Here is a 27,963-nt window from a genome sequence, read left to right as displayed (position 1 = left end):
AGCTTTCCTCACTGCAGTTATCCTTTATCCTTCTTCCAATCTGTAGATTTATTATCACTACTAATTATCCATTGTCTTGGGTTGATTTGTTTGCTGCACAAAGGTAATTCAGTAACACTGTTTACAACCTACATCCCTTTAGGTGCAATGAGCTGCAGTGCAAAATCTGTAATAAGAAGCCTGAGGTGAAAAAAAAAGTACCAGTTTTTCACCTCTTTAATCAGGACAGATAACAACTTCATCCCCTTTCTCTTTACTTATCCTGCTCAATACCTCCTATAAATCGGGTTATCTGGTGGTTCAGCACCTTCTAGAGTGAGTTAGAGATTAGCTGCTGCCCAGCAGAGTAACATAAAACACTTAGCACTCCCACACCTTTTCTTTGGCCCCATGCTGGACAGTGCTCTGCTAGATCAAATGTGGCATGTCACGCTATGAAAAACAGATGGAAGGATCCTTTAATGGCATAGTAGCTGGAAAAGTATTTAGAGCTACAGAACAAACACAGCAATGCACACAGGCCAGCCTTTTCAAAGCTGCCTAACGCATTCAGCTCACCAACTCCCCAGTACTACAAATAGAAATCAAGTGCCCAGCTTCCTACTTACCTGCAAATATCTCAGCATACACAAGCAGCTACGTGTTACTTTCTGAAAGTTAACCTCACAAGAAGAGCTTATTTTCAGTACGGTTATGATTTCTCCCCTTATTTGTAGCCTGCTGGGTGTGAGGGCAGTTCATAAAAGCTTTCAAGAACAGGGTCTTGCCCTAAGGATTTTGCTTTCTAATCCTTACAGACAATACACCCAATATGATGACTCAGATTAGAAAAGCATGTGTACACAGCAATTGGTGAAGCAACAATCAATCATGGTAGCTCTGCTAAAGTCAGTGGTGTTAATTTATAACAGCTCTGGGAAGTGCACAGAAGACCTAAATGATCTTTATTTTAAATATTGCTATTTTTTTGCTTTTCTATCCTATATGGATGCTACTCTTCTTCTGTTCATAGTTTACCCAACTGCTAGAGATAAGGGTAATTTTCCTTACTGAGCAGTCAGCAGTAAATGTAATTAATCTCTCTTTTGGGGGCCTAGAAATCCTCCCCAATGGTAGGAATGCAGTGCAGTATTTTCTTCTCCCTTCTCTATTTCTTTGCCTCTTTTATCAAGATTTTCCCATTCATATTACTGTTGATAATATATGGCAAACCAGAAATCCCTTCCATCACAGGAAGTCAAACTCTTTTAGGAACAGGACTGAAACAGGCTCCCCACTCCTGAGAGTGATGCTGACCAAGTGTTCATATTTTCTACATTGCGTATAGAAAAAGCCTGTGAAGGCTTACCAGAGGTGACACAGCAGGAGAGGAACAGGCCTGTGAAGAGAACCTCTAACCTATCAGTATTGTTTGAATTGCTTTCGCAATAGCCCTGTGCTGACTAGCCACAAGAAAGGAAGATCTGTGTTTATTCAGACAGTGCTCCTACTGCGTTAATGTACTACCATGCATAATTCGGTTCACTCCCTGTCATATTAGTCATTCTCTTTGACTTTACTGGTGTTCTTGGGCTGATAAATTTATAGATACAGTAATAGGATTCTGAATTAAGACACAATTTAAGAACACAGTTTTAATTGCAATGATTTGTGGATATGAGGTCATTTAGACCAGTCTACTTTCCTTTGCCAGAGAAGATTTGTAGCTATTATTCCTGCCCCCCCCCCCAAGCAATGATCACATGCTGTTTGCTTCAGCACTGGATGTTGCAATACCTCAATGAATAATATACAAGAAGCAGAAAATAAACAAACCCACTATGCCTGGGGATAACATGTGGTGTGTTTTTCTTTAGAATGATTAAATGCGAATGCATGTCATAGGATGTAGGGATTGCTCTGCTGGGGACCCATGAATATAAGAGCATACAGCCCTCTATCTAACCAGGCAAATGGCCACAGAGAAGGTTAAAGGAGCCCCTAGGCAGACCCAGCATATGCACTGGCTACTCCCTGGCTGCTGTATTTGCCTGGCTTTTTTTCCTGTAAAATACAGGCACTTCATAGATTCCTGGGTCAAATTCCATAGTCTTTCACACCTCGGAAGTTTCACTGAAGACAACAGATTTCCACCACAGAACCAGGAAGCTTAACTTGGCTTTGCCAGCCCTTCACCAGCCCTATGCCACTAAAACCAAAGAAGCCTTTGCAGCCAACAGAATGGGCGACACAGTTCATGACTTATGGGATGGTCCCACACATCTTTCACCAGTGGGCATCAGCTGTCCCTTCCTGTTCCAGTGTCAGGAAAACATTTAAAACCATTTCCTTTTCTTTTACATGGAATTACTCTCCTGTACACCTTAAGCAAAGCTTCCGTCCAATGCCTTAACAACTGCACAGATCAGCATCTTTGGTAGATACAAGAGACCAACATGCCTGCAAGACAAAGTTTTCAAAACCAAGACTGCTTTGGAATGTCTCACATCGATTTTCTTGCCTTTAGTGGTGGAAAGGAGAAAGCACACTGAACAGTGCCGATTTTTAGAACGTGAGTTAGCCCTGTACTACATCTCAAGACAATGACCACCTGCCCATACCCACTGGAAGCAAAAGCCATTTAAAAACAAACAAACAAACTTGGTCTCTTCAGTCTCTTGTGTTCTTGTATCTGGTTCAAAGTAATTTTAAGTAAAAATGCAAATCCTTTTTTCACCAAAAGGGTGTTTCAGCAAGAAAACATGTCCTGAGCTCTGCATCTGTGATAACACAGATCAACATACCAACAAACATGACTAATTTATTTGAAGTGAATAGTCTGACCTGTTCTCAAACCCACAGCCAATCCATTTCATCCATAACAGCAAGTCACACAGGCAACTACTGATGTCCCATGTTATCATCTCTATCTATTGCACCTCTCAGCATGCAAATGATATCCTTGCCTAGGCAGTCAGATTCATTTCTCAGCAAAGAAATACATCACCAGATTTCAACAAGCTTGTTTATCTTCAACTCACTTTTCAGGAAAATAAAGACTGTGACAGACCTTCAAAGGGTGATCCCCTCTCCCATCCACCCAGCAAACACCCGGTTCATTGCCTTCGGATTTCTTCTTTCACCACAGCTATGCTTGTTATGTGGAAAAGTATTCTGTTTCTACTCCTTTGTGAAAAAGGATTTTCAATAAAAGATAAGCAACAATGTCAGAAAAGACCTCTATAACGGAGGTTTCACTCAGTAAACAGGTGTCTGAGAGATTATCTCGCTAACTTAACCAAAGCTGCAAACATCGGAACGATTCTGGGATGACTAAAATCCCCCTTTTTAAAAATAAAAGCCTTTTATCTGCCAAGCGACACTTCCTGTTCTAAAGGCTATTCTCCTTGGTAGTTGTCAACTATGTATTAATCTAATTCATATAAGCCTTAGAAATAAATACTTTCATGTGCAGAATCTTTTGGGAAACTCTGATTCCCTGAGGCTTTAAAGAGCAATTGTTACTTATCACCGTGGAAATTTCCCTTGAATTTAAAGCCTGGTAACAAGGAAAAAAAAGATGCATCAAATATTTCAGTGATTAACAAGTTTCCCAGTTTTTGTCATCCTCAAAGGATTTTCATCTGATCAGTAGGGAAACTGCTAAAGAAGAAAATAAAAGGAAAGTGATCTGACCCAGTCAGGCAGTTCTTGCATTCCCAGGTCCTGTATTCACCACTCCTGTCAACATAATGACACTCACTTCTAACAGTCCCTTACAATCAATAGCAATATCAAACACATTAGGCCTCATTTTAAAGGGTATATGTGCTGGCAAAGACAAACGCTACTTAACTACAAGTAGATAGTTAAACCCCTCCCTAAAGAGCTCTCGTAACAAAACCACTCTGTGTGGGAGAGGCAAAGCGCTGCCAGAGCACTTAAAGAAAAGCAGGTAATTGAAGTTTTGTTACATTTAAACTCCATGTGCAATAAAAAACCTGATTTTAAAAGCCCTGTAAAGCTGAGAACTTTTCTGGTGCCTTACTGTCTGCCATCGCACAGAAATGGCCCCGCTAAAGCAGCGAATTGCCATGGTTTTGTTGCGTAATGTGGGCACATGATAAATAGCATGGCATACATGTTAAAAGCCTCCTAGTGATGGAGGCTTTCAATCCTCTTCACAGCATTCTAGGAGGAAAATAATATATTTCTGTGACTAGGAGCAACGTTCAGCATGGATTAACTTCAAATTGGTTGAGATTCATCCCATGTCCCCAATGTCTTTGTGTACTACCACATTAGAAACATGCAAAAACAACCTACCGTACCTGAGTATGAACTGATCCACCGTAGAATTGTTGGCAATTGTCACATAAACATTCACAACCTCTCCTTGTTTGACAGGCTTTGAGGGCAACCAGACAACAATATTACTATCCAGCCGTAGCTCAGTTAGCTGAGAAGTCTCCTGGCCTCGATAGAGGCTGACAGATCCAATCCTCTGTAAGTGGGACATGGTTTCATCCATGCCATCTTTTCCTGGCCGGATAGCATTTCCCTTCCTTATATCCTCAGCAGTACACTCGCCCTTCTCGTCTCCTGGTTGAATAGTATAGTAAAGCTCCACAGGGCTCCCTTCAAACGGATCCGGTGGCTTCTTACGGCCCGTGACAACCATAGGGGGGTTAAACCAGCTTGGCAGGAGCTCCAGCTCTGCCACACACAACCCCAGATCCCCTTTCAGCCTGCAGCTGCCTCTGACTTCCCGAGTCTCTCGAAAGGCAAACACCCGCAGGCAGGGCAGCCGTTCCGTGGTGCTGTAGTCATCCCAGTCCCTGCCCACAATGTAGAACAGGACCTGGACTTTGGGCTTGCTCAGGTAAATTTTGTTGCTCATTATGTAGGCCTGAAGTTTCCAGTTATAAGTAAACTTGTTCGCAGATCCAAAAAAGTTGGACGTTAACATTAGGTCCTGGGGCACAACTTGTTCAACAGAAAAAGGTCCATAGCTGGCATTTAATATAGGTGGTCTCTTGGCTTTATATGGGAAGAACGATTCCACCCTGGACTGCAAACTGGAATTTCTCATAAAGTCCTGGTTGGCTTCTTTGAGAAAGAAAGATGTCTCAGCACTGAAGACCCGATAGCTCACAGGTAGGTATGTTGGTAATGAAGAAAATCTCTGATTACTGTCCAAGACCCCTCGACACTCTGCCACTAATAAAAGAAAAGGTGATGCGAGTTAGATCAAATCTGCTTACAGGTTCAAAGGGACATTTACTACAACTTTAGTGGAGCTAAGTTAGGGACAAGCATTATTTCATGCAAAAAATATTTACAGTGTAGCTATATGTTTAGATGTAGCTAATTCCTTTTTGCATTACATTCACAAAAGGAAAAAAAAGGCAGGCTTTAGTGCTACCTTACATATATCTATGATGTGTGATGTACAAAGGGTTGTCTGCGGCATGATCAGTTATTCATACTTCTGGAGGGAGCAGGAAGAGGAAGGTTCACATAGGAGAAGCAACACTTGTCCCAATAGCCATTTTACGTGGCTGAACTGAACTGCAGCAATGCTTTGCTAATACACAGCAAATCTATAAAATACTCATTGAATACTTTGACTATCACCTGGATGAGAAATAAATATATTACTTGTCACCCCTACGCAATGTTTCACCTCCCTAATAAAAAACTTCAAGCAAAGTTGTGTAAATTTGCACACACCAATTCTCTTAAGGACCGGCCACCGAAGTCAAAGCCTTCCAAAAGCAATTCTGTAAGTAAACAGGGTATCTTTTAAATTACCCATGTGCTCGCCTTCCCCACTCTTTTTCTGGTCATGCCACCCCCTACTAAACTTTCCGCCCACTTAGAAACTTCCCTTCTGTCTTTCCAATCTTTCTGTTCAATTACAACATGCATAAGGTATTTGGTACGTCAGTATGGTCCACTGAACCACAGCCCCAGAAGGACTGCTAATCACTATCCCTGCAGGAACACTGGCCAGGAGATCAAAGATAGTTTCTGTTCTACAGCCAAAGACAGAAACTGCTTTTCTAAGAACTGACACGCATACCATTTCACACTCTTCCTCCATCAAGAAACTTTGCTCTCATATTACTGTTTCTAGCAGTTCTAGCAGTCTGTTTCTATGCCTCTATAATTTAATATTGACAGTACTTCAGGTTGCTAAGTTGTTTAAAAGCAGATGCACATCACAGGCTAGAAATATTTCAACAAGTACTGATATATAAGATGTACGCAGAGAGAAATTAGTACATAATGGCTGATTTTAAGTTTCAGCTGAATATCAGATCCCTTTTGAACTAAATGTTGTTTTCCTGTTATAAAGATTAACAACACATATTGTCTAAAGTTAAAATTTATTACCTAAATTAGGGTAGATAACAATGGAGAACAGTTAAAATACATGTGGATTACATGTATTTACATGTATTACATCTCACAACCCCTCTTCCTAACTCATACTGAAGATATTAACTATGGGTACAGAAGGTAAATGAATGATGATGCATTTAGTGCTAGAGTGTCTTTAGTATTTAAAAACAGACCTTGCCCTCAGACATACATCAGTTCCAATGTCCTTCAGGAATCCTAACGGAGTCAGGATTTAAGGTCCTGTGTAAGTAAGTTCAGCTCTTTAGAGAAGAAAGGCAACCGTAAGGGCAATGCATAATGTGCAGATTCATCTGAAAGTCAGAAACACCTAAAGATCTCTAAAAAGCCTTATAGAGACAGACTCTTTTATCAGCTTTCTCACAAAGAGCTACAGCTTGAGGATTTTTGCAAATAATAGATTCACTGTCCTTCTAGCATGTCTGACTGCTAGCATGCTAATTATGCACATTTAATTAAATGTTTTCAAGTAATAAATAATCAATATCTGTCATTACACCAAATGACTACTGCTGACAGACTACTTCACTACAATCCTGTTGAGTGTGCACATAGCTAGTGTGCTGGCACTACGTGGTCTGGGAAAGTGAATAGCTTTGGAAATCAGGCGTTGGGCAATTAAGAGGAAAGAAACAAACATGGAGGGGGAAATAAGAGCTCTCAGGCAGCCATAAATTTGAAATAAGGAATTAAGATGTGTTCATTCATTTTAATTCATGCACCACCAGTGGACAGTAGAATTAGTTCTCATAAATGAGCAAACTGCCATGACTGGACAAAAATAAAAAAAAATTAGAAGACAAAAAGAGAAAAAGAAAAAGGTAAGAGGCCTGTCAATGAAAACACCAGCACATAGTGAATTACCAGCATGGCACCTTCTCTGTCACGTAGATTCACTTCCAAAATACAACATCAGTTTAGCACACTGTTACAGTCCTGTAACTCTCCAATCTTTGGCATACATTTTAATTCTGCTGGAAAGGAATCTACAAATGTCACCTCGTGAGCTGATTGATTTCCCCTTAGCTGAATCAAAATATTAATCTGTTAGGGTTACATCCCAAAGTCCTGTAACACTTAAATAAGGTATTCAAAGAAGATCCACTTCAGATCACAGACCTTTCAAGAAACCAGCAAAGCTTAAGTATTTCTTCTGGTCCAGGAGCAGAACAAGAACTTGTTTTACTGAAACTGTAGCAGTTTGGTCGCAGCTTCCTCTCTAAATCCCTTCACCTGTCCTGGATGAGCCTGCTGAGATTTGGTCAGCTTCCTGCAGCCTTTTGCAAAGAACAATCATTGACAATACATGACACATACCACCATTCTTTTAAAAACACCAGGTTTGCTACACAAGAAGTCAGCTTCTTACTGGTCACTTTGGCCTGAATTTGACTTGACAAATCATTAGAATTTCTTTATTAGGTGTCCTCTTGTCTCAGGCCAAGTACCTTGTAATATTAGAGGTCAGCAAGCTCTAGTTAAAGAAAGCACATAAGTGCTTCTGTGAGTGTAAGCACTAATTGACTTAAGCATGCTGGTACATTTTGCTGAAGTGTTTCCATGATTAGATATACTCTAGGTCTGGCACCATTGCTACTAAGGGATACCTTTGGCTTCAACAGATCTGCAAAAAACAGAAATAAGCTCAGCAGGCTGCAGACAAGTGAAGTCCTGTGATTTCAAAGGGCTGTTGATCAGGACCTATGCTTGAAACTCAACAGCTGTTTTTTTGCAATTCCCAGGACTTTTGCTGTAGCATGTTATCCTCAGACAGACAGTGGTCTCATTTTTGCAGGCACTCCATTTATCCCGGCTCAATCACGTGGATGAGGTATGTAGGACTTGACCCAATATTAAGAAAAACAGCATTAAGAAAAACAGCCATGAAACTTCTGCTTTAGTAAGCTGAAGGCAAACAGCAAAACCTATGTGGTCAGACTGACAGCAAAAAAAAAGAAAAAGCTTCACTTTTTTATTGTAGTCTAAAGATTTTCACCCACTTTTGTACCGTTCATAATGGAGTGATATATTTTTATAGTGATGGCTGTACTTTAGACAATTTATTTAAGCACTTTAAGCCTTTTACTGATAGAACTGGTAGTTAAAATTGTCTATTTTATTTTAGAACCCTAACCATGTGCACCAGCAACTACAGGCCATCATTTAAGGGACTTGTTCTATACTCTTCATCTCTACCCAATAACCTTCATGTCCTAGTATAATTAATTACTAATGTTTCCAGAGAACATTTTTGTATGCTTGATCAGCTCAGCTACAAAGTTCTTTAATTTATCAGAGAATCTATTTAAACAAGATGCCAAGGTTTTCCTGAGTTTCATATCACAAGTTATTATTTTAAATAATCATTAAACACAAGATTACTTTGTCTACCTGAAAAATAAACAGACTGCCTGTTAGGAGGCGGGGCGGGGGGGGGGGGGGGGCAGTGCTTTTAGGTGCTCTGGAACAGATTTCTCCGTTTTAAACTTTTTTCTGTTCAACCACTGAAATGTATTTCCAGAGGTTCATGTTAAATCAAGGTCTAAACTTAAGCATTTTATCCCTAAGACAGTATCAGTTGTAGGAGCAATATTTCACTGCCACTTCAGACTCTTAACGTGGGCACAATTGTATCAGGAAAATGGAACTGGGTTTCTGTGACAGGAGTGCTATAAGCACATTTATACAAATATAACTTACATCATGGAAGTTTAATTTCCTCAAAACAGTTTAGCTAAAGGGTGTAGATATCCTGAGAAAACCCTGGATGCTTCATCTAAGAGTCCTGATCCTTAACAAAAGATGCTTGTTGTCCTTCCAATTGGGTTCAAATAAGTGAAACTCACATTTCATGCAGGCTTTTACAAACTGAAATGGAAATCAAGAATACAGGGAAGAATAAGAAAGAAAATGCAGAAACACCACGTCTGTACTGAAGACTAACTGATTACAGGAGGCCTGACTTACAAGCAGGCAGTAAGTGCTTTACCCTTCTACATTATCAAACAAGAGTTACAACTTGTCCAGCAATGAAGTCCAGCATGGAAAAGATTAAGAACCATCAAACAAAGCTAGTATTAGCCAAGAACAAGAGTTAAAGCTTACAATTACTCCTCCTTTGTAACAGCCTGCTGACTTTTTAATCCTTCTTCTGGCATCATATGCCTCTGCAGCACTTCATCTGAACCCAAACAGGCATCTGTTAAGCACATCACCGGCTCCAGTGTGACAGACCAGCTCAAATTCCTATAACATAGCAAGTTCATTTTTGGAGCTGGATATGAAATGGTGAATTCTGATCTGTATTATTATTTCTTGGATTCCAGTGTAAGAGGAATTTTCTTTGCGGGGATTTCATATGGAGCTGGAGCCCTGGGTGCTCGATTCGCTGGAACAGTCATAAAAGCTTAAGATTTTTAAGCCATTCTTTTATGAGATTGGTTTGAAACAACTTTCTTTTGGACTGGGAATTAAGGGTTTAGATTGTGGGTGGGAGATTACTGGCCAATGGCCATGTATCTTCACTGACTGATGTTTGATGAGCCACTGAGCCTTCAAGGAAACCATCTGCCTGTCTCCTCAGCCAGAAGGCTCCTAGCCAGAGAAAGCCAGTAAGAAGCAGAAGACATCTGCCTATGCAAAGGAGTAGTAATGTGAGAAGCTTTCTCTGCACCTTGTATGGCCCTCACAAAGGCACATTTATAATTACTCCTTCCAGGAAACAAACCATATGAAAAGTGGTAGACAAATTTCTATCTCTCTGTGTTCTCCTGTTACCCTAGCACATCAGTACAGCTGAAGCTTCCACTGAGAATTCTGTAACTTTTAAGGCAGGATCTTTTCCTTCCTTTTTATAACAGCTCTACCTACTGCCTTGTTCCATTCCTAAATGTACCTATAATTGAATGCTGAACCATATTGGGGTTGCCCCCCACCCCCAAATTCCATGCCACTAGAGTTCTAAGAAAAAAATCCTAGTATTATTTACAGCACCACCACCACCTAAAATCCTGCAAATCCTGCAAATATTATCCCCCCTATTTACGTGGAGTCCTATTCCCATGCTGCCCCTGCACCCAGAGAGGCTAACCATCCTATAAGCACATTATACAAACCATCCTCTCACAAAAGTCCCCACCCTTGAATTCTCTTCTGTGACTCCATCTTACACTACAAACCTGTCCTCCTCTTGCATAGCAAACCACATATTCCAGCTCAGGAAATACAGAGTAGGGAAAGAAAAAAAGTAGAAAAGATGCACTTAAATCAGCACAGATGTTTCCTTCACCACAAAATGTCAACAGCTACGTTTTCTGGTTCATTTTCCTTTAATTTTCTATACCAGTACCACATTTAGTGACTTCAGAGTGTACAAAATCTTTGTAGCAAGTATTTTGCTTAGAACAACCTTAGCTGTACTCTCATCCCCTCCATGTTCCCTTTTCTTAACATCTAGAAAAGGGAATTTTGCTGTTAGAAAGGCTGAGTAGAACTTAAAACCAAACAAGCTCAAATTCAGAATATGGAACACATTTTTACCTGTGAGGTTAACTATAGCAAGGAAAGGAGCAATGGCTTGTCCATGTCTTCACGTCAAGACTGGATTCCTTTCTGAAAGGTACTTTTTCTCAGCGTAAGTTACTGTTTAAGTACTGGAATAACTGGAGCCTCATACTCTGTTCTGGCTTCAAGTCTACAGTTCTATGACCATTCAGAAAAATCAGCTGGGAAACCTACATGACAGGGTAATTGCAGAAGCCACATTTTCTATTTCTCATGCTTGTCCATCAGATATGCTTTCTCATCCAGTGAGAGAACAGAGAGACTCTTTGACTAATTGCACATAGGCAATGTCAAGTGTTAAATGCTTATGGCAAATGCTTGAGACCAATTTGTGAAGTTAAAAATAAACTGTGGAAACAAATCTGCCAAAGAAATCCATATAGCAAACATTTGAGGGAAATTGCAGCCTATTCTCAAATATTCTGTGAGCACCCAATGAGGGCAATTTCATCAAATAAATGATTGCTAACAAAATTATGTTCTCAGTTCATTTTAGAATCCAGATTTTATTAAACTGAGGCCTGAAGTCCAAGGATAAGTTTATAATAGCAGTGTTTTGTCAATTGACCTGGGACAGTATATTCACACATATGGGAGTAGACACCCTTGGTAACTAACCAGACATACTTTAAGCCCAGATGTAGATGGAACCTTATTTAGCCTAGATCAGAGTTCAGTTAAACCACACAACACAAAGATTGTCAGTTGACACTATAATCAGTTATTTTGAACAAATTTCCTATTTTATTTCAGTGGGACAGATTAACTTATTTAATTCACTATATTGTTAAATGAAAAACTGCAATAATATTCTATTAAATAGGCTTCTCTCACATACTGAGAGTATATCCTTAAAGAAATTATCCTTTGTATATTACTGCAGCCAAAATCTTCACTAACTCTCAACAGACATTTGTGGATTTAGTACAGAAGTGAACACTTCCCCCATTCTTCTCCAGCAGAGGCAGAACACAGAAATTTCAGAACTGTCAGGAAAATGACAAAGCTACCTAAACCAATGAATGAACAAAGGTATACCAGGAACTTCTGCACATCTTTAAAACAAACGGATGGTCACTGAAACTAAATGATGGGAATTCAAAGTGGATAAAAAAAAATATTTCATACAGCGTGTGACTAGATGATAGAGCTCATTGCCAGGGAGGAAGGCACAGGGCCCAAGAACTTATCCAGACTTAAATTGACGATTTGAATGTTTGGAAAGATATACAGACCATCTAGAGTAATGTCATTAACTACATGTAAAACTCCTTATTTTAGTATTTATCTATTAGAAACCAGGATTAGACATCTGCATTATAAAGCACTACCCAACATCTGCCAGGTTGTTCCATTTTCCTCAGGATTACTGACACAACAGGCACGTGTATAAACCTCAAACAGCTGTTTTGTGATATACAGCTTTTTCACAAACAGAAAAGAGAATCTTTAAAGTCCAATTTGAAAACTTTCAGAAAACTGCACATTAGAAATGTATTCCCAATCTTTTAATGACAGCCTACAAGCTCCAATTTGTAATGGTCACAGGTCTATATATCTCACCCTTTGACTGCAGAAATTCCAAAATATTCTTTTATTGCAAACCTATCTTCTCTATCACCCTCAATTCATATAACTGAGACATGTTAGTCAAAGACTGTCTGACATTCAGGACTGAAATCTATAAACTGTTTTCTCAGACTGGTTGATGACCTTAAAAGTCTGTAAAACAACAGTGTATACGCAAAGGTCAGTGAAGGTTTCAGAAATCACTCCCACTCCCAGTGCTGACATTACCTGTTGTCTGTACTGCTGAAGCCATCTAACATATTTAAGCTAGTTTACTGTTTAGAATCAAAGATAAATATCTGGAACTCAAATTTCCACTAATGACACCTTTTGTTAACAGATAAGGTTTGGAAAACTTCTATATAGACACCATTCAGGTATTCAGACTTTCTTCCCCTTGCCAGAAGCTGCAAATGTCAGTGTCCTGTGAGCAACATATAGTAGGTAAAATGTCATATGATGGCCTTTCGTTCCAATGCTGTTTGCCTCATTGTGGTAAACTCCATGGATTCTGCATTCATTCATTGTGTCAGCACTAGAAGTCCAAAGCAAATAACACTTAAGCTGATTCTGTCTGATAGCTGTAGAGAAGAGGAGAAGGATTTAGGACACCAGAGTTTATTCCCAGCCACACAGAAAACATATGGTAGTCACAGGAAACCTCTGCAACCCAGTTTCTCTAGCAATGAAATGAGAGAAGCTATCACTAAGTTTGATTGACTTGTGATTAAAAAACACATTGAGTTCATCAGACAAAAGACTAGGTAAAACACTGTCTCTTTTTTTTTCCCTTTTTTTTCTTTAAATCAGGCAAAAATAACCCAGCGGAAGTCTCAAAGTGGGGAGTAAGTAGGCAATATGGTCAGGATTTTCTAACTTAACCAATAACTTTTTAGAGATCTGGACTGTTTCTCTCCCATTGAAGACATGCTGCTGAAGAGACCTAATTTTCATGGGAATACAATTATGTGAAAGATGGGTATTTGCAGAGGATGCCTCAAATTTAGCCCTACAAGATGGCTCACAAAAAAACCCACAAAATTTTAAACCTTGGCCAGAATGTCATAACGATTAGTTACATGACTATCACAGCTAGATTTGGGGTTTTTTTTTAATTACTGAAGTGCCACAAAAACGGGGACATCTAAGATATAAGTTACAAACACAAAACAAATAGTTCTGGCCTTGGCAACGTATCAATTGCTTGTCTTTCTGTGCTTCTTTCTCTAGTTTTTAATAGCATTGTGCTTTCCTCTGCTGTTTAAGTCTTTGTTAGATGCTGATAGGCACTCACTCCTCTGTTTAGACATTAAATTGCTTTGCACAGGCTCCTTGTTTAAAAAGAGATTAGGGTCCTAAAGCCTGAATGGTGTAATTTGCTCAGCACTCTCCACTGCCACAAAAATCAACAAGAACCAAGAGTACAAAGCTCAGCAAAAGTAGTGCTCAGATCCACGCAGGATGGAGCTTTCAGCTACATAGGTGTAGAAAGAGGACACAGAGGACTCAATAAACGAATTACAATGCTTTCCTCCTTACCATCCAGTAAGAAAAAGGGAGAATAATTTTTCTTGTAAATAGGTACATTTTGAGAAGCCAATTAAAAATAAAGCCAACCAGCAACATAAACAACAGGATTTTGTATGACATTAGTGCCAAAAGGCCCACACTGAGATACAGTCTCCACTGTGCTCTGCATTACACAGGTGTAAGGGATATCACTCAAAGAGCTAGGTATAACCTGGCAGTGAATAATTCCAAGGCTGAAAATGAAAAAGGGATTTCTTACCATCAGATCTGAACCAGGCTTTCCCTTGGGTTAATAATACACTTTTAGCATACATTGTGACATGTTCATAACTGGCATCTCACATTTCAGGGCCTGGATTCTCAGGGTCCTGGACTCTGCCATGAAGTAAACCCCTTCCAGACCTATCACCCCACCTCAGCAATTAAATACACAACAGATTGAAGAATTTTTCCCACCATCTAGATAGGGAACGGGGGGAGTGTAACTAAATTGAGTTTTCCATAAGTTGTTACCAAAGCTAAGCACAGAAGTCAGGCATCTTTAGACTCATTTGATGTTGTTATCCACAAATCCAGTCTTTCCATTTCCAAACCTCCTTTACACCTAGATTGATAACAAACATGTCAGAAGCTGCGTGATTTTTTTAGAGGTTGGGCAATTTAAACTTGCTCCTGCCAACAGCAAATAATCCCATGCAAGCCAATGGGAACACTGCAGCAACAGGAATTCCTGACCTGCAAAATGAATTGCAGATTTGGGCATCACATCTGGAAAAGAACTATTTTCAAGATCATGTAGTTAAAATACACCATGAAGGCCCACACCACTGGAAAAGCTGAAATAAGCTTTTAGCATTATGTGGCCTGTTCCTTAACACAAGCACCCTATGTTTTAAAGGCAGTCTGAGTTATCTTTAGGCCCTATAACATACCAACTGCCACATGGATTCTCTGGGGTTTTGTTTACACCGCTGAGAGTTTTCCATGCTCCAACAGACTGTGCCTCCACAACCCTTAGATACTTGTGACAGAGCAAAACCCCTCCTGGACAGCAGTTCCATTTCTTCAATAGCACTGTCCTTAGACTTGTCATCATAATGAGAACATTTACACAAAAGCACTGATAACTGACTAAAGGGATATGTGACTTGGATTAGTGGTAGTTTTAAACAACTGCCTTCAATAAACCTTTCAGCTTCCTATCTTATGGTCTTGAGGGAGTTTTATTTTTCAGAGGAAGAAAAATGTTATTAGCAAAAACTATTTCCATCGTCCTACCCAGTATTTGTTGTACAATCTCTTGTTTTGTTTGCTTTAATTTAGGTCCAGAATCTGCAAAGCTTGAGCTTGGTCGCAGACCTCTCAATGTACCTTTCAATGTTCGAGATTCACACACAGAGTCACACGGAAAAGATTTTGATGACTGCCTAAGGTAGTGTCACACCACATGGCAATTGTGCTGGTTTGCATTCTGGGGAGATAGAACATAGCAGATCATAGGTAAATCCAACTAGCTGCACATGGGACATGAAGTGAGTGACAGTGGCATTACACTGCACATGTATCAGGTGAAAGCATCCAAGCAAGACAGTCTAAGAAGGTAATACGATGTAAGAGTCTTACTTAATGTATGAAACTTGGCAAGACAAGGTAGCAAATGCTTCCAAGATTAGACCCTAGTCTGTCAACTTGTCTGAGCGGTAACTAAGTGCCTCAATCTCCACTACCTGGCATCTCCAGGAATCTATGCAAATTTGGTGTAAACTATCTAACTTGTGGAGAAAAAGACCATGGAAGTACTGACTTAGATTAGCTTTAACTGTTGCAGGATTTCATCCTTAGAAAAGTTTCACTGCTGGTATAAATCAATAAAGTTCCATAAAAGTCAGAAAAATTACTACATGCTACACTAGCAATGTACCAGCCCCAAAGATGTTTTCTAATTGCTTTGTGAAAAAAAAGTTCATTATTTATACGAAAATTTAATAGTGCAGAGAGACACTTACCCTTCTTCACTCTTTTCTCCTCCTGCTCCGTGGAACAATTTGGAACAGTAACAGACATAATGCATGCACATTTTTAATACTTGCACGCATTAAATACTTGCATGCATGCACGCTGTGACTTAAAACATGCCTACAACCTGGCTAATCATCTCCATTTCAAAAATGCAATGAGGATTTATGAGGAGATTAATTGAGAAATGAGGCTGAGGGGGTGGGGGATAGCCTTACCCATTCGGGAAATGAACTCAGCGTCACCTTTAACCTCCAAGTAATTCTTTGTCACAGAGCACAAAGCAACTCATCATACCAGAACAGCAGCAGGACAGAAACCAAGCGGAAATCTATCTGGTTAAACACCTTCTTTCCCAGGGATTAAAAGGGATGGTTAGAGCACTGGTGTTATTGTGGTCATAGCACCTCCAAGGGCTGGTTTTAAGGTGGTATCTCCCAAAAGGTGACCTAGCTGCTGCTGCTTAAGAGAGCAAAGGCCAGTGTATACTGAGGTGATCAGCTGCTCCCCAAACCCCAAAATGCTGTTTCTCTTAAGTATGCTGTCCTGACTCAAAAGCTTTGTGCCAGCATCCCAGCTCTCCACAGCAGCCACTGGGTGGTCTGCTTGGTGACTATTGGTGCAGAGGGCCAGAAGCAGGAGGGAAGAGGGTCCTTAAGCCCCAGTCCTCACAGCAGCTGAACTTTGGCCATTCTGTAATCTCTTCTCTCCAGTTTACCTGCAACAGAGAAGTAAGCAGGTGAAGAAATGACAGGAAGAACAAAGCACTACGGCAGTTGTGCTGTTTGTTAGTACTGGGTATGGGAAAGTCAAAACTACAAGAGGAAGAATGAGGTCTAGAAGAAGGAATCCTCCAGAGGGACACAAGCAGACCTGACAGAATACTAAATCATAGTGAGGAAATGCAGAAGAATTATGTACATGTGTTTTTAATTCTGTTTTTATTGTTTAAGGTAGAGAGGATGATTTAGAAGTCCCTCTCTGAAGTCTCTTTTATTTGCTCTAATGGTCTTGCTATAACCTGCCTAGAAAGATTCAACCCAAAACACACCATCTGTGCCATACCCGAGGAAAGTGTCTGGGAGAAGACATCTGGCAACTCCAGTTTTGGAATTAGGATGCATAAGCCAATGAGACCAAGTTCTTCGTTCCAAGACAAAGGGTGTACGAAAAGGAATAAATTCAGAAGCCAAAAAACAAGGCATGCCTAAGATTAAGATACATTACAAGAAGCTGGATCCAGTCTGCAAAGCAGAGTAATGGTCTGGTGAGTCTTTGAGAAGGAATGATGGAGTGCATTAATGAAAGAGACAAAGTTGGCCTGCACATCTCTGAAGGTACAATAGAGTAAATCTGTATTTTCTGGGGCAGGTAGAAAACCGGATTCTTTTCTAAGAATCCTACTTTACTGTTGCTTCTCAAGTATCCTTAAAGTCATTGGCAAAGGCAAATGACAATGACGGATGCAAGTTTGTTATGCTGAGTGCCACAAAATTGCGCAGAGCAAATGACTTGTACTGTCTTTCTAAGAAGTTGAATGTGTCATGTTCCTAAAGTGCTGTTGCTCAGGAATCAGTGAGACCTCCCTACAAATCAATGAAACAGAACCTTGCTATACATTTTGCTAGTACTATTTTTGTCCTTTCCTAATATAACTTCCAAACCTTCCTCCTTCCCCATGTCCCTGCCACAGATCCCCAATTCACACAGCTAAAAACACAGAGTGCCTCCTACAATTTTTTCCAACAGGTGCAGTCCTTAAAGACAAAATTAATTTTTTCCTTTCTTTGAAAGTCATCTTCATTCAGCCTGGCTCCTAAGGGAAATTAATGAGCACTCACTGAATATGTTTACATAAGATCTCCTCAGGATTTATACTATTAAGCATTAGGAGTGTTTTAATCTGCCCTCTAAGGGACAGAGAAGCTGATATGGCTGGCTAAAGATGTCTCAATACAATGAATGCTGTCCACTCACTACTGGCAGCATTGGCTGCACTAACACACTGTTGGCTTTGCAGCAGGCAACCACATCTGCTCTGGTGACAAAGAGACTAGCAGCAGAGGATGGGGTTACAGCTGAATAAAAGCTACTGATTTAATCAGAAGTGTTCAGGGCTCTATTGTCAGTGAGATGCTGCAAGACCAAGGCACGCTCAAAGTCCAAGAGGCTGTAAGACCCTGGCTTTGAGCACAGCTCGCACTGACCCTACAGCTGGCCCTTGAGCTACCACACATGGCTGTCCCCACTATCAGCAGCAGTGACTCTCCATGACAGGAGGGAGACCTGTTGCACTCCTAGTAACACACAAACAAGCCTGTTGTGTGCTTCTGCATACCCACATGTATTTTCTCACATTGATCTATACTGGACCCCAACGGCTTCTTCCCAGGCAGCGTTTCTCAGAAAAGCCTCTCTGCTGTAGGAATGTCATCACTGAGTGTAAATTCAAGTTCCTAGCAGACTCCACAACGACAGCTTAGCCTATACTCTCTGATATAGGCTCCTTTGGAGTTAGAAAAATTCTTTTGCTAGTTCGTATTTACATAAAAGAAATAATATAGTTCTTTATGTAACAACAATAGTATGTATCTTCATAGTGAAATATATACTTGTGTATGTGCAAGCATACATGCAATATATATTTGTGCACAAACACACAAATACAGTTCATTTCTATATAATAAACTGTAAATCCAACTCTTGAACTCTCAGACTGACTGGTCATATCATGTCTAAGTGAGGAAAAAGCCAGATACCTTCTCCCTGTTGTAACTTTACTGAAGCCAGATGTCTTACATCAGAAAAGACTGTGGTCTAGCACAGCTATTGGATCAAGACAATATGATTTCAGCAATGATTAAAGACGCCTGTGGCTTCTGGGCACACAGGAACAAAGGAAACCCTTCTGTTGGAAGAGGGATTAGATGAAATTCACTGCTGCTTCCACATTCGCAATTTTGTCTCCTTCATTAGTCAATGAAACAATAGACTCTCAGATTAATTAAAAGAAAAAGGAAACAAATACTATATACAGACTAGTTTACAATGCCTATCCTGCAGTTCCTTTTGACTGCATGTTTCCCCAGGTAAAGCTAGCCAGCTAAAGGAGAGTGGCACAAGAGCCATTATGTCATGCAAATTCAAGAACCAAAACTTTAATGCGAATCATTTTTTCTTTTAATAAAGAAATATAAAGCCAATGCCACCCTGAAGTCCCAGAGTACTGTATTAACACTCGTGTCAGCTGTAGGGCTTTTGGACTGCTATATGTTGGGGTTTTTTTTTTCTTTTATAAGTCTATTTGAACTTGTCTGTATTTCAGTTTGCTAAAGCTGTTTAGTCACATATGAACTCCATTCATGGCCAGCTGTAATAAACGTCACATGCTGTAACCCAAGCAGGCAGTTGTGCTAGTTTGCTGGAGATCCTCATTCAAAAAAAGGAAGAGAACAAGAGCAGTTTTAGAGATGCTGTAAATGCTGAGCAGCTCACTGTGAAAACTAATGCATGGTACTTACTCTCCATGGAAAGACAAGGCCTGCAAGTGGGGTAGCAGGGAAGCCTGTTTACACCAGGCTCCTCTGAGCTAACAACTTCTTCGTAATGATTTACTTTAGAGGCAATATCATACATTTGATTTGAAAGGCAGATATAAGCATCTTATACCCTTGATGGATACAGAGCAGACTATGTAAAACTCCTGCCCTGTGGGCTGCATGGTAAAGAGCAGAACAAGTCTCTTCTTGGTATAAATTTAAAGGGAGGACCTACAATATGGAGAAATCTTCAAAGGCCAGTCAGGTTTCCAGTCCAGCAACCCTGCCAAGTGTTCCTTTAATCCTTTATTTACCAGTAAATCTGCCGCTCTGTTCAGCAGGCTTTTACTGGTATTGGGTTTCAGCTTGAAACCCAAAAGCTGTAAGCATATGCTGTGTAGCCCTAATGAGAAACTCAACCTATTAATGGGCAGACCTTCTCCACAGGACCAGGTCTTGGCAACATGAGTCAGTTCCTGAACTTTCACCTCCCACTTGGCAGCATACCAGACTAACTCCACACCTCTCAGCTGGCTTACATTATCAGCTCATTATTAACATACATCAGGGCCAGATCTCTTTTACATGCACCCAGCAAACAGGAAACTACACAAGGGGAGGGCTCCTCATTTTTGTCTGACTCTGGAGCTCATAAAAATGACTAATTAGAACCAGCTATAGCGGAGGCACTCTGCAGAATTGCTCGCATGTTCTCTGCCTGTGCACCTTAGTCCTGACTAGTCCTGACTTTGGATAGACATGATGAAATGCTATGCTAGTCCATGGCTGGCTGCAATAATCGGGCATCCCTTCCCTCTGCCACAGTATCTTACAGCTCCTTTCACCAAGAGCTTATGTGAGGCAGAGATGTGCTATTCTCCTTACTTTACAGTAAAGAAATCATTATGCAGACAGAATAAATAACTTGTGTAACGTCACACAAAGTCTACAGCAAAGCAAGCTGGGTTTCTTGAAATCAGTTCCTCTGCATGGACTCCCCTCTGCAATAAAGAGAACTGTGGGAACTCTTTGCAGCCAATTTCAAAAGAGAATGGTGTATATTTTAGATCTACACGCTTGCATGGATTCAGAGACTTAGGTTCACAGCTTCACTTTGAAGTGGTCTGCAAACCCCCAGCAATGTACACACCACACTTTGGGAAAGCATTACAGGGAGTCTCTCATGATGAGAGTTGTCTCTCATCAAGCATGGAAGATGATTCTCTTGCACAGTAAGCACTATCCTTAATAAAATGCTACTATTTGTTATGAGTTGTCCCACTTTTTTCCCCCCTTACACTATTTACTTTTGTTCCTCCTTACCAGTCACCCTTATGCTCAGAAGATTTGGCAAAACAAAAAAGAATCTCTCTTCTCCAGATGCCTGGTTCAAATCCAGTCCAGCCAGGCAGTAACCGAAAGTTGCATCAACCTGATAACTGTTTGGGTATCATGAGAGCCCAGGTGCCAGTGCACAATCAGTGCCCACATCAGAAAATGTAAATGGAGACACGCTCAGGGAGCAGGAAAGGTCAGAAAAGTCTCCTCAGGTCAGAAAGGGGGGGTTATTAGTAACGTGGATTAAACTAATGCTGTTACACAGCATTCTGTACCTGTAGTCATCTTAGATTAAGGTACATATCTCCTCTAAATGCATAGACCTTACAGCTGTTTTGAAACAAACTTTCAAGAAAACTAGCCTTAATACAAATCAATACAAAACCTGCCAAAATCTCAGAGCCTACACAAGCCCCTAATTTTCTTTGGCTGCTCAAAAGGTAGCAGTTTATATTTCTCTTTTAAAATTAGCTATGGTTAGTATTATTTTTCAAAGCTGATCTCATTACATAACCTTCCTCCTATTCAGACTGAATTTATGCACAGATGCTCAAAGCCAAAAATCTGTTCTCATTTAATCCACAGCAGAACAGGTAAAGAGTAAATATATTCCACACAGGTTCTTGTCTTGCTGCTTCAACCTCCCATAGCACAGCAGTAGGCACGATGAACTTAGTAGCTGCCAAATGACCTGCTGTTCCAAGAGGTTTTTGTCACCTCTGTTCCTCTGAAAGTTTTGACGCTGATAACTAGAGGAAAACTAATATAAATAGTTTTATAGGACCAAGATCTTTCAAATGCAAAAGAGCTGGAAATAGATTTTTAACTATTTAAAATGCATCATCTTTTCCAAAACTATAGTTCAGAAGGCTGCAGTGATCAAAAGCTAAGTGACTCTTTGTGGAAGCAATGGTGATGAGAAAAACAGAATGCTTCAGATCAACTGGTCAAGAATAAACCATTCAACTCTTCACTGTAATTACACTAAGATGGTAAACTCTGAATTCAGATCAAAGTGTTATTATCCACAATAATTTTAAGGTAATCCCACAATAGAGGCACCATATCTGCAATTCTTCTAGAGCTGCTGAATTACCTTAGGCCGCTCATTTCTAGGTAGATAGAGGCCCCAAGTAAAATAAGTAAGAGTTCTTTTGCAGAAAGAAATGCCTGGGGCCTTAACTAGTGCTCAAAAAATGGTTTGGGACCTTCAAAAGGGTGATTATGTAATGGAGAGTGGTATTATTAAAATTATAAACCCAAAAGATATTAAGGTGCATCAATACATGATGGTCAACTCAAAGATAAAATGTATATTTGAACATATTTTTATAAAACTTTAATTCATTCATATTGTTCCACATGATGAGAGAAGCCAACACTAATACAGGATGTAAAAGAAGAGGCACTAGAATTTGTTAGATATTTGATACCAGTCTCATTACAAAGAGTTGAGAAATTTAATTCTCAATGTGTTATAATACATAAAGAAAGTATGACTCCTCTTAAGAATAAGGGTATGATACTAATCCACTTAAGCCGATGTATTTATTCCTTCTGATTTTCTTGCTACTTGGGACTGACCTGTGAAAATCTAGACAAGGTAAATTAAAAACTTTTCTACTATATGAAGCTACACTTTCTTCTCAAAAAATAATCTGGATTCCAGCAGCATTTTAAACAATTTCCCCAAGACCACTATACAAATGCAACTCATGTGCCCCATGGTAGGCACCTACACCTAAGAAGGGGACCAGCCTCTTTATTTTGTCTTAAATACCTGCACAGGCAACCTGATTTCAGAGTTGCTAACATCCCTGAAGTCTCAGCAAAATTAGTCCCATTAAGAAACAAATCACAGTCTGGTGCTTACATATGGATTTAGCAATTTTACTCCAGGTTATCCAATTAGAAAAACACTGGGTCTTTTCCTTTCCTAAATGCTTTCAAATTCATGAAAAAAATCCACATGGCAACGGCTGAACAAAGATTGGTACTTGATGGAATTCGCATGTAAATCTGCCGAGATTCAATTTTAAGTAGAAGCGAACTTAAGCAAAATGTTTACTGCTCAGCATTTCAAAACGCCACACCAGCCTTATCTTATATTTAAAGGTTTTAGAGGCACTGATACTACTTTTCATTAGTGTATATGATGTTTTCAGTTTGAAAGCTATAAACACTGCTTTTTGCTGAATAAGCTACCAAATATCATTATTAAAACTGTCTGCCCTAACACCAAAGCTAAATACGGTAAAACAAGGTGCTGACTCATGGCTGTCCTGTTACCATTATCTCCTTGGTCTATCTTAGGCGTTCCCATTGCACATTCAATTCTGACACTGAAATGGCAAACAGACACCTGGTTTTGCAGCCAAGAATCTGTCCTGCCCTGGCTATGAGCCAGCAGAGAAGCCCTTTGAGTAACTTAATCGGCAACTTTCCTGGAGCACCAAAGTTGCCTCTTTAGCAGGCCACATGGCAAAATGAGTTGGTCCTCCTCCATACCTCTAAATCAGACACATCTTCCATAAATTATCTGAGAGCAAGCACTGGTACAACAGTTAACCCTTCTCCTACCACTACTTCAAACTGCCATCAAGGGATTTCTGCACTGTTAGATATTGCAAAGCACTGCTGTGTAATGACCGTTAGTGCAGGGTAATCTTACGGTAACCAACACCCATCTACCTACCTGGTCAAGCCCCTAGCAGAGGGTATGCTTGGTCACAGAAAAAACACTGCAACAGTCATTTAATATCTGATTTCCATTAACTACAATATAAGAAGACTACTGGTAACACATTCAAGAAAGCAACCTAACTTCAGAGGAAGTCTGATAGTCCCTGATCACTTCTGATTTTCTTACAAGTCCAGAAGAATATTAACAAGTCTTGACTGTAGCTAAGCAGAAAATATAAGAAAAACATTAATAAATTTATTTCCTATACCATATTCTTTTTCATGGTTGGAAATCCAAGGAATAACCTATACGCAAGTCTTAAATACATTAATCTCACTCAGTAAGTCCATATTGACTAGTTAAGTATGCTACTGATTTCTAAAAGATTAATGGCAATTGTCAGAATTACCTGCGAACTCCCAGTACTTATACACAAGCTGGAGCTGTATTTTCTGAAAATTTCTACCAACCTCAACCATGCACAGCATAGATGACTCATCTTCCTTGGTCATTCCATCCACTTAGAGCGCAGAAGGAAACCTGGTTCCTGCAAACGCTGTATCAGATAATGTGTGTGCTTGGAATGACAGGAATAGACCTACTGAGTATTTTCTGGAAAATATCTCTGTTCCACAGCTGCAGTTACAGGATCAGCTCTTCACTATCACATAAACCAGTATCTGAATCTGATGTAGGCTAGGAACATTTCCCAACAAGTTTTAGCTTCATTTCCTTTAAGAAAAACAACTCTCCCAATTTTCTTTCAAGCTCATATACTTGAATTACCGTATCTCCTTAAGCAGCAACAAACCATAACAGCAACAGATTTATGAAATAATAGTGGCACTATTAATGTAAACAAATGGTTTTCTGATAGCATTTTTAAAGTTACTAATACAAGAGCATAAATAAGCCCCCTTGATGGAATATTAGTATTATATGCTGGCAGGAATCCATTTCATGATACAGTCAGGTAGGGAACTTCTTGGGTGTACTTAATTCCTGTAACTGGCAACTAACAGCATGAACAACTTCGTCCTGTTAAATCTCCTTCTGCTCTACATTTCCCATTCATTTCCTTCCATCCTCAGCACTATCACCAACTCAAAGAGCTTCTACTGAACCATGACAAACCTCACAACAAAAAAACCTCAGGAACTAAAGAAGATAAATGTTCCTTTGGCTTTTTAAACTTCTGCAGTACTCATTAGAAATGCTGCCAAATGAAACAGATCTTTAAAGATGAGCATGGTCTAATGGTCAGAGCAATAAACTGTAAAATGGCACATCTAGATTTTATTCCTAATCTCTAGATTATTCACTAAAATACTAGATACTGGTTGTTTTCAATCTCATTCAAGTAGTAACTTGCAGTCAGGATCATATTCTTCATACAAAGCAGGATGAAACTCTTACCATGAACTGACATGCAGCAAATAACAAATTTCCTGCTAACATGAGATAATAGCCATCCTAGCTATAGCTCCACTCAAGCTTTCAGCATGCTGCAGGAAAGACCAGAGACACACACAGCACTACTGTTTCCTCAGTCCTTCAGAACAGTCCTCCCAGTTGGAGAAGAAAAAAAAAAAAAAAAAAAAGGCATTCTCAGCAGGAAATCATCAGATCTAAACATTTCACCCAGTTAATCTTTCTTTCTAAACCCCCTCAAATCCCACATTTTACATACAAATCCTTATTCCCATCTCCCAGAATTCCCTTGCATCTACTATGAAAGCATCCTGAAACACTTGGGGAAGCAAAGCAAAACAGTTGATCAAAATCATGATTAAACCAGCATGTTTCCACAGTGGGTTTAGATTTGTCTAGGTTTTTGTAACTACAGATATGAGAGGGATTACTGGGTGTGTCAGACCTTACCAGATGTGACACTCAATAGCAAAGGAAGAGCTCAAGAAGCAAAAAGACAATTGCTTCAGGGAAAATGAAACCCAGCCCCATGAGCGAAGAGAATGAACTTGCAGCAAGTCTCTTCTTTTTCGGTGTGCCTGACAGGTTGAATAAGGCACTCTTCCAATGGATAATATTTATTTATTTCTGTTACAGTATTCCTGCCAAAGAAGTTCTGAGAAATATGCATTAAGTATTTCCTTACTTAGCTACCTGAAATGTAAATGATAGTAGAACCTTGCCACTATATACTAAAAAATTATTGAAGATTTAACTGCTGGACTGCCACCAAAGTTAAAATCCTATATAGTACTCCAACATGTTAAAATTGAATCAGCAGCTTTTTAACTTCTGCTAGATGGACAGAGGAATAATATGAACTGCTTTCCAAAAGCAATTCCAGATTTAATACACGCGGCAAAAAAGCAGATCCATTCTAAAACAGGAAAGATACTACAGACTTTTCTTATTTGTGTTTTTTTCTTTCTTTACATCATCTGTCCAAGCTCTACATACAGCCACTGTTGGAGTAAATGTATTGGTATGTCTGCATCTCCACAAAAAGGAAGAACTCCAAAATAAACATGTCCTTTATTTATTCACAAGTACTGCTAATCATGCTGTTTAAATTTCATTTACATTTTACAATTAGATACATTAGCTATACTTAAGAAATGCAGACCTGATGCAAACACCTGTTATGCTTCAGCATCACTTCCCTTCCCAGTGGAAGTCAACATCATTTCCATAGTTTTACAGATGGTGAAACTGAGGAACAGATGAAAACTTGCCCAAGTCATGGCAGCAATAAGACAAAAATCCATCAGCAGCACAGGATGGCACTGCAATTGCACAAGACTTCAGACACCAGGAAGAAAAATACTGTTTTGAGCAATTTTTCTGCTACGTGAAGGACAATTATATTCATACATGTCAAAAGAACTTAATCTGCTTTACACGTATCACAAGATAACCTCTAGATAGTCCTAAACCACAGGGAAGTTAACAGCCCGATCTAAAATCTAAATCCTATCCCAACTATTTACAGAATTTCCCCATTTCTTCCTTTAAAGACATCTGAGATTATCGCTGCTCTAGTTCTTGCCCCACCAGAAACTTAGCTAAATTCTATCTTCTGGGTATGTAATCACTGCACATTAATGTACCAGTGAAACAGAAGGCTGTTCTGGTGTTAAATTCCCTCGTTACCTAGATAACTGCTTTCTCTGTTCATTTGCTATTTGCTAGGAATCTGAAGGTTCAGTGGTAATTGCAGTGGTTAAGACTTCAGTGTTACTGGAAATGAACCAAAGTCTCTGAAGTGCGGCAGGAGGTGCAGACTGTCCTAGTATATTCACTGCTTGTGCTGATAGTTCCCTCCCATCATTAATGATTTTTATTTTTTTTTTAATGGCGAAGCGTTTGCCTTGAAATTTTTAAGCGATCCCAGAAAACACAATGGCCTCTTGCTTCAGTAAGACATGCTCAGGAGATCTGGAGAAAAGAAGTATCCTGAGGGCAGAAAGAAATACCTTTGAACTCAAGGATGATAAAATTATTATAAGGAAAAGAGCATCATAACACATCATTCATTTTACTGCTTATTTTGGATTATTTGTATTACACCAGATTCAAATAGAAAAACTAGTCTCTCCACAGACTAGTTTCGCTTAAGAGCCAGACAACAATGTATTTACAGAGTTTTTGCCCTGCCCCCCCCCTTTTTTTTTTAAATAAAATAATTCCTAGCATGGTTTAGAAACCTCTAGATCTGCTCTAGAAAACCAAAAGAAAATATTAGAATTCGCTGAGAACCTCCTAACATCCTAACACATGAATATACATACAGCACAAAGACTTTGAAGAGTCTCAATTAAAAGATATTAGTAAAAAGTTAGACTAAACAGTTTTCCTCTGATTTATTTCTCAAACTGAATAGAGTTCACTTTTCAAAATGTAAAATTCAGCGACAGACAACTGATACAGAAAATTTCATTTCCAATTATGATGCATTCATAGACAAAGAAAAAAGGCCCAATAATAAGAAAAACCAAGCAGCCTCAACTCTAGATGGCGTTGCCAGCTCCTCTTAGAATTCATTAGCTTGCCCCAAGGTATCAAACTCATTGTAATTTAGACTGATAGTCTTACTTCAGTCAACAAGAAGTATTTTTACTGAATTGATTGGAGAATTAGAGAAGTCTGTGTTCAGTAATTCCAAAAGCAACTGAATAGTTTAAAAGTATGTACTCATTTTGTTGAGAATCACTATTATATTCCCAAAGAACTCAGTATTTATTAACTATTAGAAACTACTTACATATTTCTGCAGAGAATAATTATGCCAGTAGGCATGAACTGTGAATGTTGGCTTGTAATTCATACTACATTGAGTAGGCACAGGTCAAA

At 39.4% G+C, this 27,963-nt stretch overlaps 1 protein-coding gene across 2 annotated transcripts in view; it reads right to left on the bottom strand.

Annotated features, from left to right (window-relative positions):
* The window catches only part of TMEM132C (transmembrane protein 132C), a 224,086-nt gene that overhangs the window by 154,543 nt on the left and 41,580 nt on the right, over positions 1-27,963 (bottom strand). Inside the window, exon 2 of one of the 2 annotated variants that reach the window (XM_069794887.1) lies at positions 4,311-5,199. The exons of the other annotated variant lie outside the window; for it this stretch is intronic. Coding sequence (XP_069650988.1) covers positions 4,311-5,199 — 889 coding nt within the window. The remainder of the gene's footprint in view (positions 1-4,310; positions 5,200-27,963) is intronic. 2 annotated transcript variants of the gene reach the window in all.

The sequence above is a fragment of the Haliaeetus albicilla genome, chromosome 10 (genome assembly GCF_947461875.1).
Source record: "Haliaeetus albicilla chromosome 10, bHalAlb1.1, whole genome shotgun sequence".
In the NCBI taxonomy this organism is placed as follows: Eukaryota; Metazoa; Chordata; class Aves; order Accipitriformes; family Accipitridae; genus Haliaeetus; species Haliaeetus albicilla.
This window is presented reverse-complemented; position numbering and strand designations above follow the sequence as displayed.